At 39.2% G+C, this 17,287-nt stretch overlaps 1 protein-coding gene across 1 annotated transcript; it reads left to right on the top strand.

Moving 5' to 3' along the window:
• Positions 1 to 9,136: 9,136 nt before the first annotated feature.
• CDK5RAP1 (CDK5 regulatory subunit associated protein 1) lies at positions 9,137 to 16,410 on the top strand. Its single transcript, XM_053453906.1, has 14 exons — positions 9,137 to 9,168; positions 10,319 to 10,578; positions 11,051 to 11,154; positions 11,289 to 11,323; positions 11,664 to 11,764; positions 11,891 to 12,101; positions 12,388 to 12,508; positions 12,931 to 13,161; positions 13,480 to 13,577; positions 14,014 to 14,069; positions 14,274 to 14,404; positions 14,494 to 14,643; positions 14,902 to 15,042; positions 15,316 to 16,410. Exons 2-14 carry the CDS (start codon positions 10,323 to 10,325, stop codon positions 15,400 to 15,402), a joined length of 1,722 nt encoding a protein of 573 aa, XP_053309881.1. The 5' UTR covers positions 9,137 to 9,168; positions 10,319 to 10,322; the 3' UTR covers positions 15,403 to 16,410.
• The last annotated feature ends 877 nt before the right edge of the window (positions 16,411 to 17,287 follow it).

The raw sequence follows: 17,287 nt of genomic DNA, 5'->3' as shown, positions 1-17,287 counted from the left end.
TGCTGGGTAACGCCGCTGTTATCTATGTTAATGGTTTTATAATGAAAAAAAATAAGTCTAAAATCTGGTTTCTGAACCTGGCCGTAGCAGATTTCGTCTTCGTCCTTTGCCTGCCGCTGAATGCCGTGGCAATATTTACGAGCAACTGGCCTTTCGGGCCCCACGTGTGTAAACTGTATCACTTCCTTTCTATATGTAACATGTATGTCAGTATATTCACAATTACCGCCTTAACTATCGACCGGCTCCTGTCGGTGGCCAAACCCATCTGGCATCATAAGTTCTTCTCCCAGCGGTTCTCTTACTGGATCTGTGCCTCCATTTGGGTGTTAACGGTACTGGCCAGCCTTCCGGCATTATTTTTTAGTGTTGAATACAAGACAGCTGAACACACGGAATGTAGACTGTTTGATATTGGACATATTAATAATGAGGTCAATAAGGATCAGACACTTGATGACTACAGTAAGTTTCTTGAAAATTCCTGGATTTTTTACGTAAACCAAACAGAAATAACCAGTAACCAATCACTGAGCCCCGTTGATGGGCCAAACGATTTTTTCAGTGGATTATGGATGCCAGAGACAAACCTAACAGAACCGGATATTAACCAAACCTCAAGGGGACTTGATGGAAACACTACAGGGGTTTGGGGCTTGAACAGGACAATGTTTGACGATCCAGGCGGCCCATTTTTTAGCTTTCCGGCAATTACATTTGAAATCCCAGAATGCTTTGGCAATGACTGTTTTACTGACGTGACCCTCGATGTATGGAATAGAATGATGCATATAACAGAGAGTATTATCTTACCTCTCTTAGTCATCGGTTACATTATCCCTCTCTGCACAATCCTGATTTCCAATGTAATAATTATCTTGCAGGTTAGAAAATCTCAAAGAGAAAAGTCTTCTAGACTGTATCAGATTACAGTGACGGTGGTGGTGGTCTACTTCCTAACGTGGACACCACTGGTTGTAGGGCAACTCATGTTACTGGCGTGTGGTCGAAGTATGGAGTTTGACCTAATGAAAAAAGTCTATATGATTATGCCTTTACTTTTCAGCATTGCCTATACTAATAGCTGCTTAAACCCTATTATATATGTGCTGGTTGGCAAACAGGTTAGGAAAGAACTTATAGAATTTGTTAGTTCCGTACGACAGAGCTCTTCCAGGAGTTCCTACAACAACCCAAGCAGTAAAGTTTCAAGCGGCTCAAAATAAAATATTGGACTTATTCGTGAGATTCTGATAGTTTTCGAGATATTACCATTGAAAAATATTATGTTGCTGTTCTGGATCTTCCTGAAGGCCTGACGTTATTGTTATTGTTATTGTTATTTATGACAACTATGTATTACCATGTATCATATTGTAATAAAACTGCTTGCTTACCAGATGGTGGGTCATTCTCCACTTGCCCCAGAGAAATACATTCAAAAGGGGCTAAGAAATAGTTTGTGGAACCCATCAGTGGGACTTAACAGAAGTCATTATGAATGATAAAACTGTCCATAAATCTTCACACACAGCAGTATCCTTTTCGTTATCTATATATAGTTAGGTAATGACTAATTGTAGGACATTCTGGTGACTCTTGTGTAGGGCTGCAACAACTAATCGATAAAATTGATAATAATCGATGATGAAAATCGTTGCCAACGAATTTCATTATCGATTAGTTGAATCGATTATTATCGATTATAAAATGAGGGTTTTTTCAGAGCAAACGCTCTGAAAAATACCCCTCATTATATAATCCGTTTAGTCTGACTCACCGTCTCACAGCAGCAGCTCCTACTTACCAGTCCCTCCCTGTAATCACTGTGACAACTGGCCCTGCCCCTTCCTTCTCAAAGAAGGCAAGAACCACATGGCTGTGACACTCATCTAACTGTAAGTATAAAATTAATATTTGGGCTACTGAAAGTTAGGGGAGGTGGGGGTTAATTTAGGGGCAGTTATGGTTAATGGGTTGTTTAGGGTTAATTTAGGGGCAGTTATGGTTAATGGGGTGTTTAGGGGCATTTATGGTTAATTAGGGGCAGCTATGGTTAATGGGGTGTTTAGGGTTAATTTAGGAGCAGCTGCGGTTAATGGGGTGTTTGGGGTTAATTTGAGGCAGTTGTGGTTAATGGTGTGTTTAGGGTTAATTTAGGGGCTGTTGTGGTTGACAGGGTCTTTAGGGTTAATTTAGGGGATGCTGTGGTTAATGGGGTGTTTAGGGTTAATTTAGGGGCAATTATGGTTAATGGGGTGTTTAGGGTTAATTTAGGGGCAATTATGGTTAATGGGGTGTTTAGGGTTAATTTAGGGGCAATTATGGTTAATGGGGTGTTTAGGGTTAATTTAGGGGCAATTATGGTTAATGGGGTGTTTAGGGTTAATTTAGGGTAGTTGTTTTGATGGGGTATTTAGAGTTAATTTAGGGGTAGTTATGGTTAATGGGGTGTTTAGGGTTAATTTAATGATGAGGACTGAGGGTTAATTTAATAAAGTTAACTTAAGGTGCAGTTAGAGATAAAGGGGGGCAGACTAAAGGGAATCTAAATCCTGGGGGCAGTGAAGATTAACCCAGTGCTTATTTATAAAAGTATGGTGTCAGTGTGCTCTGAACGGGTCTGTGACTCTATGAGGGGACTATGAGATATCTGGGGTGTATAAGGCATATCTGGGGAGGACGGAGTGACATATCTGGGGGTATAAGGCATATACATTATATAAGGCATATGTGGGGAGGGCAGCGTGGCATGTCTGGGAGGCAGCGTGGCATGTCTGGGGAGGATGGAGTGGTGTATCAGGGGGTATAAGGCGTATCAGGCACAGTGGTATATGTGGGAGGCAGCATGGAGTGGCATATGTGGAAGGCAGCGTGGCATATGTGGGAGGCAGCGTGGCATGTCTGGGAGGCAGCATGGAGTGGCATATGTGGGAGGCAGCGTGGCATGTCTGGGAGGCAGCGTGGAGTGGCATATGTGGGAGGCAGCGTGGCATTTGTGGGAGGCAGCGTGGCATGTCTGGGAGGCAGCGTGGCATGTCTGGGAGGCAGCTTGGCAAGCCTGGGCTCAAATGTGCATAAATTGGGGGGGCTGGTTGGGAAATAAAGACAAGAAATGCATTTTATCAAAGTTTTTTTTATTCTGCGTTTGTATTTAACATCGTTTGTTTATTAAATTATTTTAAATAAATGAAAAATTTACATTCATTTTTTTATCCGATTAATCGATTAATCGACAAAATAATCGGCCAACTAATCGATTATGAAAATAATCGTTAGTTGCAGCCCTACTCTTGTGTACATGCCCAACCATTTCAACCAGCACTTGTTATGGTGGCTGCCTATGCTGGTAATTAGTTCATTAACCTTTGTTTCCATGGACCTTGGCATATCAGACTTTGGGTGGAGAACATAACCCATTTATATCATTTATTCGTAAGGCAAGACCAGATATCTTATATCTTTTCCTGAACCATAACCCAATAAAAATACAAGAACATCTTTTAGCATTGAGATATTTCACCCCTTACGTTTATTCTATTAAACCTTCCTTCGGTTGCATTTAGTTCCCGAGTGAACCTACTTAGCGCCATATGTCCCTCATCTTTTAGAGGTTATCATTCTGGCTTTCTAATCAACCATCTAATCATGGTCACTGACTCTACTTAACAATGCCAAATGCTCTCCAACGCTTTAACCCCTTAATGACAAAGCCCGTATGCTTATAATATGCGTTTTTAACTAGTGTTTGTGGGGTGGGCGCTGATTCCCTGCTTTGTTGTATTTCCATTTTCCTTGCTTAGTTATACACACAAATACTTCAACATACACATTCGCTCAGATGCTCTCCCTTAGATCCACTTGGGGTCTGTGCCTCCTAAAGTTTAATTTTAGAAATATTTATCCCTTTTTAGTCCCTAAAAAGGTAAAGGGGAGTTATAGGGCACCCTAGAATCCAGATTAATTTATTTACCCCAACCAACCATGCTGGGGGGATGGACAATCATTGACTCACATTGTTTAATAGGAGGTCCCAGGGACCGTTGTTTCTTTTATTTAATATTTATTTAACTTTTTTTCTTAGGTGAATGCGTATTGCGAAGAATGGGGATATTATGAGTATTAGACGAGGGCATGTCAATTCTTGAACTTGCATACGTCATCTGAATTGAGCCTGGGTTAAAGTCGCAGGCCCTCGCACACAGCCATCATTATTGCGCAGACATACAACCTCCATTGAGTCTGGTCAGTGGGTTTTTCGTGAATAGTCCGCTCCTCAGTGAATTGATCCAACTGTGACCACAGGGCAGGTAATAATCACCATTAGAACGTCCTCCCCCAATTCGAAGAACTTGGTTCCTGTGCACATGGCCTGCTTTTATGACTGTGTTTGTAATGGCGGACAGAGGAACCAAGATGGTGGCTGCACTTCAGAAGTTGGTTAACATTCTGATCTAAATTGGCAGAGGTGCGGTGACAGAGATGTGAACACACATGATGCTATACACATGCCCATGGAGACCAGAGAAGTGATCAGGACAACCGGATGGGTTAACCAAATAACGTCCACCATGTGGGCCAAGAGGAAACCTGAGTGGTTATGTATGTGCACGTTACATAAAAGGCAGAAAATCCCCAAATTATGGCATTTTACAATTTTATTTGATAACATAACAACAATCCCAACATGTTAACGTGTTAAGGATCCATAAATGCAGCATTGAACGCTCTCTTCTAAACGCTCCTGCAAAAAAGAGAGAGAAAGTAAGTAAAATACACCTTTAGAAACAGTAATATTTTTTTTCCTTTTTTTTTTTTCCTAAAACATTCAAAAAAAATAAGCAAGTTTAAAACAAGGAAAGCATTTAGGAGAATGTTGACTGTATTTAGTTTTATATATATAAAAGTAATTCATTATTAATACATAGAGTAAAATATACATTTGTTAAAAATGATAATTTCTCAAAAGATTTTGACTTCGTGGATGATAAAATAATACGGAAAGAAAAGTTCGTTTACCTCATTAATATGTACAGGTAGTACGTGAAAATTGTTGGCTGTTGACGGATGACTAAAAAAAAAAGAAAACATTAACAAGAACGTTAGTAAAGACATTTTATTTCCAAGATAAAAGCATCGTAAACATTATTTATCTGCCGCTCTATCATCTCTCTGCCTTACTGAATATATCATGGGAATAACGATTAAAAAGACCAATTATGCTCATTTTTGCCGGTGTGCAGGGCAGATTAATTGGATTGAATTCTTTTGGTATAAAATGGTTACTTTAGTATTTTGTCACTTTACCTTATACAGGTATTGGAAGATAAGCTGGTGCCCGGCTCGTTACACCTGATTATTTTACCTTTTCTATAACAATTAGTTACTAACTTTTCTATATTAGACACTCACCGTCCTCGAGAACTTCGGTCAATTCTTCTTTCTGCAAGAAAAGAGACATTTAGCAAAAAAAAAAAGATCTCCGGTTTATGGTTTCCACTCAACCAACACGATGTCCCCCAAGATCCTTATCATGATGTATCTTACCATGACCTTCAGGTGTTCTTTACGTCTTCGTATTTTATTGACATATTCTTCACTGTGATAATAATAAAAAAAACACCTCTGTTTAGATATTTCTGAAATAGCCAAATGTTGCTATAAAATACACCTAATTTAATAAGTTTCTTAAATATTTCAATATCTACTTACAATTCTTCTGGGGATTTGAAATCTGAGGAATAAAAACAGATACAATAATCAGAAGGGTGAGAAAGATCCTAATACTTTTACAAATAAAATATCCGACTTTTATTAGCCTTTATTGTTGTCATTAAACTTTGGGAAGTTTTAACAATGGAATTAAAATTAACTGCAATAGAAGAATAAGGGGACCTAATACTAGGCTTACAGTCATACTATATATAAATATATTATATTATATATATTGCACCTCTGTGGATTCCATAATGTATATAGGGGCACTTACTGTGACTTTCTGTCACCTAAAGGGTTATGTAGGAGTGATGATTCAAAGAAAGTATACTTACATGTTTTAATATTTTTTGTCTTAATCTGTGAAAAAAGCAATGAGGAATTGTGAGAAAGCAAATTATTAAAAACAAATATACAGGAAACACGTTATTAGTTACGTCGATGACATTCAAGATAGAAAGGATAACTGTTACACAGAATATGATAATTATATACGGTATTGTATGGACGTCTCATTTCGGCGAGGTCTCTGCCATTAGCAGTCGCTGAAGCCCCTTTGCCGGTGACGGCCCGTTACATATAAAGGATAGGAGCCGGTTGGATGGAAGCGGACCGTTAGTCGCTGGATCAATAACCCCGATCACAGACGCAGATCATTATTAATACTTTAATATAAAATATACTGACAGTTACCTGAATATATTCACGAGCCTGCAGAGAAAAGAGAAAAAAACATATTGATGTCAATAATTCTTACCCTTATCACATTGTTTCCACCATAAGTGAGTCCCACCTAAACCCCCCCGATGCATCTCAAGTTATTGGATCCAGCCCTTTCCTGGGGCAGAGGCCCGAACAGTTTATTTATTACCCTGTTGTGATCAGATGTACTATATGGCCGATGTACTGCCCCCATGGATCCGTTTTGGACTGTAAAAGGCTTAAATTCACTTACCATTCCACGCAAACTTCTTAAAATAAAAGTTTCCGCCATTTTCGAAATCTGTAAATAATGAGATCCAATTAGACTTTTAAACAATCACATGAAAGATTCCCCATAAAATCCCAGTAAACATCTATTGAATGTTTCCCTCACTTAGTCCTTATTTTTACATTGACATCATTTACAATGTTTCATTGTTACATCATGACCTCTTTTTTAATTAATCTTAAATTACAACGGGCTTTGACATCAAGCTGTCTCTAAAACCAGTGCTGCCGTATGTAAAATACCCAATTCTGCCATTTTAAACACAACTTCATATACGTGTAATATCCTATTAAATATCCTATGCTGGTAAAGAGGTTTATTAACCCTTGTTTCCATGGTCATTTGGGTATCGGACATTGGGTCAACAACGATCATCTTATACCTTTCCCTGAAACCCAACCCAATATAAATTCAATTAAGACATTTAGCATAGAAATTTGTTTCAAATATGTCCTAAGCCTGAAACATGTTCTACTAAATGTTTCTCCCTTTTCTCAAATAAACCTATTTAGCTCTGTATGTTGCCCAACTTTCTGGCTTTTATGTTTTATTATAAGTGGCTACTGATTGCTCTACTTTTACCAGTTTGATGGCTTCATCCACTTACCAAATATCCAGAGGCTGCCAATCTTCACAGTCACCGGAGTCAAAGTGAGAAACTAACCGAAGAGCCTTTAGAACCTGACAGTGATGACATCACAGTGCTCAGCCTTGACATCGTTGTTTTCTAGTAACGGTGGCATCCCTCTACTTCTCCACTAGCTAGCATCATTGAATCCCTTTATGTATTTAAATGTTTCTATCACATCCTCTCTTATTTGTCTCCTCTAGGCTATTTATATTGAGATCCCCAAAAACATGATGTTTGTGTCGTGGCACTTGCCTGTCCTGGGTTTTGATTCTCAGGACTGCCATGACAGAGCATCCCCAAACATGACATCTAAAACAAATCATTGAAACAAATCAACACACATGATATCATCTGTGCAAATTATTGACAATCCACATTAAAATATTGTTTGGAACAAAAAGTGTTACATATCAGTAACTATGTAACAAAGTTTGAGAAAGGGTCCCATCACTCTTACACCTAATGGAACGTTAGTTTACCTTTTATACAGAGCTCTCCATGATCTATATTTTGGTAAATATACGTATGTCAATATCGTCAATTCCAGACCCACAACAAAATGGAGGAAATCCAAATTTCATCCAAATTTCGCGGCCTCTTCTACTCTCTCTGAACGTCTCCCCACCTTCTCTGCCAAGCCCTTCTGCTTCTGTGTCTCGCATTTTCTTTTTCATCTCCTTGTTCTTCTCCCATTTCTCTCTTCTTTTTTCGCCTGCATCTCCACGGACATAACCTCAGTTATGTCCATGTGTCAGCCTAGGGCCAAACATTATCGTTCTTTGGACCATCTTCCAGAGATTTTGAAAGGAAGAATATCCATGAAGGTTGTTCTAGACACCTCATTGAATCCTACTCCAGAAATCGATTCCACACTTATCGCCTATATATTATGAAACCATTAAAAAAAACCATGACAACGTGTCAATTCCGAGGTTTTTTTTAATTACACAATGTTTGAAATGTAATAAGGTCATGAGAAAATAAGTTGAATAGCCTAACACATTGGACATTTCTAGATTCATTCCTCCCTACACTGATCTTTTATAAAGTCCACAGGTCCTTGTAGAAGGAAGAAGATCCCTTGGTTTATGTAGGTTTATAAATAATGTGAAAACAATACTATGATAGGATATTCCATATGCGGCGGTGGTGTTGTCTTCTGAGATGTTCTTCTGAGATGTTATGAGGAATGTTAATGATAAAGGACTTCTGATGCCCAGATATTCTTATAAACCAATTAAAAAACTGTCTATCTACTATTTAACATGGACATAGGATACCGCTAGATACCTCTAGATTGTAAGCTCCTTTGAGCAGGGCCATCCTCACTGTTGTTTCCATAAATTAAATGTGTATGGTATTTACTACCTGTCATGTCCTGTCTACCCATTGTACAGAACAACAAATAATAATAATAATAATTCCTGTCACTTTACCAGAACTGCATATGACATGTCTGTGATTTTATTCTTATTTATGCATTGTCTGCATGATAATATATAAATATATACATATATATAAATATATACATATATATATACATATAAATGCAATATTTCAACATAAAAACAAGGGGTTTAAACAATAATCACATTATTATTATTAACATAACAGATAGCCAAGTGACTTGTCCACTTTTAATATGTTCCCTAGTTGTATTCTTTTGGCTTTTTTTTAAAAATAAATATTCTAGTCTCGATTAATTGCAACCATTCTACATCCGGCCAGCAGATGGCGCCGTGACCCTCAGCTGCTTCTTCGCCTCGCAGCCGCCTCTATCCCTCCACTTCCGCCTTCGTTGCTGGTATAAAGCGTGTTGTGGATCTCCTGTGTACGTTTTCAGGTCGTTCCCCGCACCTGGTTCTGTTTGTGTCTGGCATTTTTTTTTGTTCTTTTCTGTAAAAAAAAAAAAAGGCGACGTTTCTGTCCTTCCGAACAGCACTTTATTGTTTATTTATGCCATTGATACTCTTAGGTATATTAGCATTATGTCTTTTGGTTACCAAGAGCTAAGGCACTGTGCCATTGGCACTCATGGGGTTAATACGTATCATTCCATGTACATTATTTCATTTAAGTCAGTGACTTACACGTTTGCAGATATTTTCCTGCTTTGCGTTAATTAATATGCAGGCATATAGGGTTGTGCATGGCTAACAGCATTTTATGCTCTTTCAATCTAAATAAAACATCCAGGCTTGTGTCATTGGCGATGTAATGCCCTCTCTCAGCAGCTATTGCCTGGAGTTTCAGCGGTGTTTGTAAAAGCACTGCATACTATCGTAAATTATTGATTTTAAATAAGTTAATCATTTTAACCAAAATGACATTAACAAACATCAAATTTCAATAATTCGTTTATAATAAGGGTATAGTATTTTACCCATTTTTTATATACATAACCCTGTGCTTCAAAATAAAAAATATTATCAAGTAGGTTTAAAAGTTATATATATATATATGTGTGTGTGTATGTATGTATGTATATATATATATATATATATATATATATATATATATATATATAGTACAGTGTGTACATACATAAGATTCATGCTTAAAAAATAAAATATAATCAAATATTTACAACCAGTTGTGTATTCTGAAAAAAGGAATGGATAATTGAAACCCATCATTACTCCCCCAAAAAATATAATCCTATAAAATAACTTGGGGTGAAACATTTACATTGACGTATGCAAAATTATATGCGGATGTCCTAATTAAAGATTTTGTTCCATTTTAGTTAATTAGGGGCTCTAGCATGTATGGAAAATAAGCTTTGGCAGATACATTTTTTTTTTAATGGCAACAACGTATCGGGGTCGGCTTTTGTGTCGCTTGGGATTTTAAATATGGAAAAATGTTTAATAATTTGCCTTCTAGGCAGGGTAGGATGCACCTAATGCTGCGTTAGTTATAAGAGTCTTAAATATGACATTTAATATTATTATTTTTCTCATTCGTTCTTCCCTGCACAGAGTCATGGAAGCTTTGAAAATGTTCAGGCTTTTCCGGAAGGCTATGCTTCGGCTGCCCCGAAGACGTGTTTCTTCCAACAGCACAACTGCAATGAAAGCCGTAAACCGAAAAGAAGAATTCTCCTCGAGGCTGGCTGCAGGACCCAACCTAAAAGAGTTTTTAGCTAAGAACACCCCTCCTGCTGAAACTTCTCCCCATGTTGAGGAGGATCCCCCTCCATATATCACATCTAGTGCTTCACTGTCTGTGAACAACAAAGGTGTGTGTCTGATGCTGGTTGCTTGAGGACTATGCCTTCTGCTGGTCAAATAAGCTCATTTTCTGAATATACCAATGTGGTTCTGTGCGTTCTTTTTCCTGTTATCCCCTTACCTTTAATATGTACGCTGTCACTAATTTTTAAAAGGACGGTTTGTCCCTGAGAGTCCCACTAAATAAAAACTAAAGTGAGTAACTTAACATGAATTCTCAAAGAAAAATGAAGCACTGATGTGAGGCAGATGCTCCAGTTGCAATAGAGACACCATGAAAATGTAAAGGGACCATGCAGCTATCATGTGTATTAGAGGACATAGGACACAGTTTATTAAGAATATCTAATTTCATTTAAAACCTTTTTTTTTTCTTTTCCTTTCTTGAAGTATATCCTGAATCGGAACCGTCATTTTACACTTGCTCATGAATCTCTCCCCTGCTCTGGCAGCCTGTAGTATCATATTTATGTATTTTAGTGTATTTGGAGACCTATGGCTGTCAGATGAATGTTAATGACACAGAAATTGCCTGGTCAGTCTTACAGAAAAGCGGCTATGTTAGAACTTACTCAGCAGGAGAGGTGAGTGGTGCTTCAGTTAATGCAATTCTCAATGCATTCTCATATTCTAAGACTATTATGTAGGAGTGACTGTTCTTTTGAAGGACTTTATAATATTTAATTCTTATCTACTTGTGCTTTTTCCTTTTTTTAAGGCTGATGTGATCCTGCTTGTCACTTGCTCTGTGAGGTAACTTATAACTGCTTTTTGGTGTCATAGGTATGGGCTGCGATCTCCTCTTTTTCTATCTGGACCAGGGGGCTGGATAGGGATCTAGGGGAGCAGTAGCTGGTGGTCTTGTGGCAAGTAGCAAAAACATTTCTGCCTTCCATAGGACAGACCTTTGTTTCTTTTTTTCTCCGTTGTGTTTCATCAATGACAGTGGGCACTGAGACGTACACCTGTGAAACAATCTCTGAAAACCTTAGGAGCTGGACAACTTAACACAACGTCCAATATTCAGAAATGTAGTAAAATAATGATTTTCCTTTCTTTTTAATCTGAAAGTTAATTTTTTTTTAAACGTCAGGGAAAAAGCTGAACAGACTGTCTGGAACCGGCTCCAGCAGCTCTGTGCTCTAAAGAGAAAACGCTGCAGGTCGAAAGGTCCAATGAAGATAGGAATTTTAGGTAAAGTGTTCCATGTTTGATTGTTTACATGTTTTAAGCATGGAACACCGTCTTTACAGTCAGGGATTCAGGCATAGTTGCTGTAATTTGCCTAGCCTGTATTCATTTTGATCCCTTGATCTCTAGGATGCATGGCGGAGCGGTTAAAAGAGGAGATCCTACAGAAGGAGAAGCTGGTAGACATTTTGGCTGGCCCTGATGCTTACAGGGATCTCCCTCGTCTTCTCGCGGTGGCAGAAACTGGGCAGCAGGCAGCTAATGTACTTCTTTCTTTTGACGAGACGTACGCCGACATTATGCCTATACAAACCTCTGCAAATAACATCTCTGCTTTTGTGTGAGTTCATTCTGAATATTTGAGTTCCAGCTCCCCTCACCTGTCTCCATGTTAGTTTGAATATTCAGTGTCTGCCTGCAAATCTGTGGTGTGTTGAAATTGGTATAAAGGTGAATTTAATGGATGACAGTCAAGCATGTTATCAGATCACCCTACAAAGAGAGAGAGAGAGAGAGAGAGACAAAAAAAGTATAGAAGAAATCCTAAAATGGAATTGGAATGAAATTAAAATGGAATGAATTAATCTACTTAGTTCACAAACCATTCCATGTTTTCTTGCCCATAGTTCCATCATGCGTGGTTGTGACAACATGTGTTCTTACTGTATTGTACCTTTTACCCGCGGACGGGAGAGGAGCCGGCCAGTTCATTCCATCCTGCAGGAGGTCCAAATGCTGTCTGATCAGGTTAAACGATTGTCTTTGTCTGATTCCATCTTGTTTTAAGGCATATAGGATGTTATCACATCTTGTGTGTGAAAACACAGCTGTTCGGCTTCACAAATTTCCCATGCATTTTGATTAACATATAAAACAGCGTGTATAGAGCCATGTTAATCCAGATTTTCGGGAACTTTAAGTCCCTCTGTGTTTTGCTGGAGGCTGCCATCTCCAGAGGATCCAGATATGGCAACCAAGTGTTATTCCTCAAGGGCAGTCATCCTTGTGACTTGGATGAGCAGTGGTGGCGTTAAACTCACCTTTTACTCCATTTTAGCCCTTTGTATATTTATGGGTTGGTTAATAAATTTAAGGGACTTTTGTTATGTAAAACCTAGACGCAAATCTCCTTTTTTTCTTATTTGGGGGTCTATTCTCAATACACGCAGGGCATTAAAGAAGTGACTTTACTGGGACAGAATGTTAACAGCTACCTGGACAGCTCTTCGGTCCCATTCAGCGCTCCAGCAGCCTCTAAACTAAGCCGCGGCTTCAGCACAATCTACCGACCGAAAAAAGGAGGACTGCGCTTTGTTGATCTCCTGGATCAAGTCTCAAGAATCAATCCAGAGATGAGGATACGTTTTACTTCTCCACATCCAAAAGATTTCCCTGATGAGGTACAGCATTTCATAGCCAACACCCTTTTAGGAGCGTAAAGGGAAAAGGAATTACCCAATCAAGCCTTGTGAATACAGCTCTTATAAATAGATCCTTTGGCTATCTGTGATGAAATGCATTAAATTATTTTCAAGACAATATTACAGCCAGGATGCTCACGAGGAATAACATTTTTAATGTTTCTTTTAGATTATTGTACATGTACTTGGGCTATACCAATGCAGTTAGAATGCAAGTTGTTCATCAATAAGTGACTTCAGTGTATTAAAAACTACTATTGACTTGCATGTTTTTTTGAGGAATGACTTATTTTACAGGTGTTACAGTTAATTTGTGATCGAAAGAATATTTGCAAACAAATTCACATCCCAGCACAGAGTGGAAGTAATAGTGTTTTACAGACAATGCGTAGAGGGTGAGTGCTTCTAACTTCCTTTTCTAGACATTTTCCACAAAATCCCTAAATATCTCCTAGCTAATCTCCCAGCCCCCCCCCCCCCCACAAGTCACTGCCTCTAGCCTATCTTAAGTCTTCTGTATGATAGCAGGGGTTTATACGAGAATCCACAGGATCGCGCCAGGATTTAAAGGTCCGCAAGAGCGACTCTATTGGTCACCGGCAGGGGGCTCGCCTGGCATCAACCAATGAAAAGCAGCTGCCCTCTCCCATTCACACTAAAGAATGGGAAGGGGCAGCTGCTCTTACGGACATTGTAGGCTAGAAAACCGTCGGAGAATGACGTTTTTCCCTTCCCGAAGATGAATGCGAAGACTTCATGCTTTTAAATAGAATCATTTTATACAAATTTCATGTATGTTCTAAGCTGTGAGTAAACATTTTTCATTTAAAGATACACCAGGGAAGCTTACCTGGATCTGATACAGAACATTCGGCAATGTATACCTGGTAAGTAGCTTGTTTACTTTAGCACAGAGTCACTTAAAACTTTGGTGCCTTGTGTACAAGCTTGTGTCAGAAGACATGTTTTATTTGCAGGTATTCTCACCTATAATTATTGGTGTTTTCCTAAAATGATTTTATAGAATGTTTTGTAATGCTGCATTACAAAGGCCTACAGGGTATTTATTGTTACACTTGTTTCTATGGCAGGCGTTAGTCTCAGCAGTGATTTTATTGCGGGTTTTTGCCAGGAATCAGAGAAAGATCACCAGCAGACCTTGTCCCTGTTACGCGAAGTCTCATACAACACGGCTTTTCTGTTTGCGTACAGTATGAGAAAGGTATATTAGATAAGCTTTTGTGACTACAGTTTGTTTGTATGGAAACAAAATAAGTTACTATTTTTTATTTTTATTTTTTTTTTTACTAGAAAACAAATGCATATCATAGACTGGTGGATGACGTTCCTCCAGAAGTGAAGAAAAGAAGACTTGAAGAGCTCATTTCGGTCTTTAGGGAGGAAGCCACCAGGGTGAACCAGAGAGCTGTAGGCAGCACGCAGCTTGTGCTCGTTGAAGGAGTAAGCTCACCATTGACTTTTAATTGGCATGCATAGAATTAGCGTACTAAAATTAATGGGAAGTTTGCAATAAAGACTTCAGCACTGTGTTTATACTACAGCCTTGCTTTTTAATATTGGGAATTGTATGAGTTTTTTGCGTGTGGGACGTACATGGACGATTCTGTGATTTATACGCAAAGCATGTATTTGAGTCCCAACCGGATTTGCTGCCAACTGACCTGCTCGTCGTGCCTGAACTAATCCTTTGTTTTGTAGCCCAGTAAACGGTCGCCGACAGAGCTCTGCGGGAGGAATGATGGAAACATAAAAGTGATTTTCACCGACACACAAGCAGCCGGAGCCTCTTCCGAACAGAATGGAATCCGAGTCCAGCCCGGGGATTACGTCTTGGTCAAGGTTAATAGCTAACACAGAGATCTTGTGCAGTGTATTAGTTATTTTCATTGTGGTGACATTGTTAATCCACTACAAAGTCATATTTAATATATATTTGAACATATGTTTGTATGAATAGGATAGTGACAGGGATGGGCGGCGTAAAACATACACATACTTTCACAAATAAAGCAATCTGTAACCTGTAGATTGGAGGGAGGTGGATAGTGAGATGAGGGTCGTGTGTCATGCCTTCTGTTTTTTAAGAAAAAGTAATTTTGTATATTCTTCTAGATCACCTCTTCGAGCTCGCAGACCATGCGGGGACAGTTGGTTGGGGTCACCACTCTTCAGGAGTCTCCCGCTTGTTGTGAAGTCTAAGAAAACTGAGATCTGCTCATTAAATTGGGAGCAGGCGAGGTAAAACATTTCAGCTCCTGTATGCTCTTGTTACTAGCCACGGAGTCTCCTTCTGAATCTCCCATCTCCGGTCCCAAAAGCATGTCTCTGTCAAAAGCCAAATTGAAGGGTTCACCTTTGACTGAAGATTCCAGTTAACCTACAAGAAATCTCCCCGAAATAACTATGTATTATACAGAAACACCTCACCTTTTTCTGCTGTGGAATGTCATGTAGCATAGTTAGGTTGGTGCGTTTTATTAAAAATGAGCTCACTGCAAATGTATGATTTCAGAAGACATATCATGTGTTACCCATTGTGGACTCCTCTATAGAGTGCGACCCGGAAGCTATGCCCGTGTATGTTATATTACCAATACGTTCAGCTCTAGTTTACAGCCCAGAAGCTCTACCAATGGGAACGTCTTTATTACAGATGTGCCAATATGGAATGCTTAGCCAGTGGAATGTTATATGACAAATGGGCCTAAACAGACTGATCTGTGATAGATTGTATGACCCGGAAGCACAAACAGTGGACTGTTGGGCTGTCATGTGCTCGGTGTATAAGGCTACTCTCAGGTTCAATAAAATTATTTATTTTTATTTGTCTGTATCGTGCAACCACAACAATGTAAATGTAAATCAAAGATGTAAGAAAACATAGTGAAAAGTCTGATTGAATAAATGATTTGAGAAAAAAGTGTCTTCTGCTTCTGTGAGATCAAGATTTTAAATAAGTATCAGCAGATCAATTCCAGTGACAAAAAACTAATGCTACTGGCAATTTCATAGGATGTGGGGATACTTGGGATGAGTGACAGAATCCTCAACAAACTTCAGGTTTTGATACCACATGTATAATTGTTTTTTATCATTGACGGTTCTGATGGGCTCCCCCTAAATCTTTTGGCTTAGGGAAACTAGAAATTTAGAACCCATCTGGCTACTTTCTAAATTAACGTTACAAAGTCACACCGTGAAAGTGACGCTTCACATGAATGCTCTCATCTTGCAAAAAAGTGAAAAATGACGGATATATGTTAAGGCTAATGTAAATTAGCCTGTAGTTGTGGGAGGGGCTATGGGTACTTAACCATCGCCTCTCCTGCTCTAAATTACGTTTCAGCGTCTGACGTTGTGGACGCTGTACGGAAGGTGATTCCCACGTGCATCGCGGCACTTCGGTTTGTTCCAGCGGCAGTTTTTTCTCCCAGCGGCGGTTTTTGTCTCGGCGGCGGTTTTGTCTCGGCGGCGGTTTTCGTTCCCGGCGGCGGTTTTCGTGCCCGGCGGCGTTCGGTCCCGGCGGCGCTTCAGTCCCGGCGGCGTTTCGGTCCCGGCGGCGGTTCCTCTCAGCAATCCGGCGGTGTTTCTGCCAGGCGGTTAGGAAGCTGTCAGTCCTAGCAGGTTCCGTCGTTCCTGTTAACATCAGAAGCCCTCCTTCGGTTCAGGTCGTATGTTTCTATCGTTTTCTTCTCTTCGTTGCTGCCCTCTGCTGACCGATTGTCAGACTAATATTGCTATTTTTTCCATTACCAACTTACACTACGAGTCTGGTCTATTGCATATTACGGTCACACACCGCCATCTACTGGTGGTTTTTCAATTTAATTTGGTGCTGTTTGTAAGGCATAATCAGTTCTCTCTACAAATTAAGCAGTACCTTTTACTGGGAGTTCCTTTTGTTGTATTCAGTTTCGGTTGTGATTTTACATCTTTTCAATCGCAGTATCATTACACTCACCTTCGTAATATAATTTTGGGGATGTGGAATACTCTTTTGGATGTCGTTCTTTCCTGCATACTTATAACTGGGAATGTACCGGTTATCGATATCGCATTCACATTTTAGGGGCTTACTACTCGG

The sequence above is a fragment of the Spea bombifrons genome, chromosome 13 (genome assembly GCF_027358695.1).
Source record: "Spea bombifrons isolate aSpeBom1 chromosome 13, aSpeBom1.2.pri, whole genome shotgun sequence".
Classification (NCBI taxonomy): Eukaryota; Metazoa; Chordata; class Amphibia; order Anura; family Pelobatidae; genus Spea; species Spea bombifrons.
The sequence above is the reverse complement of the archived record's forward strand: the minus strand, read 5'-3'. Positions and strand labels throughout refer to the sequence as shown.

Coding starts and splice junctions, on each gene's coding strand:
- CDK5RAP1 (XM_053453906.1), top strand. CDS start 10,323: ATGGAAGCTTTGAAAATGTTCAGGCTTTTCCGGAAGGCTATGCTTCGG. Junction 13,162..13,479: donor CAAAAGATTTCCCTGATGAG/GTACAGCATTTC, acceptor CTTATTTTACAG/GTGTTACAGTTAATTTGTGA. Junction 14,405..14,493: donor TTGCGTACAGTATGAGAAAG/GTATATTAGATA, acceptor TTTTTTTACTAG/AAAACAAATGCATATCATAG.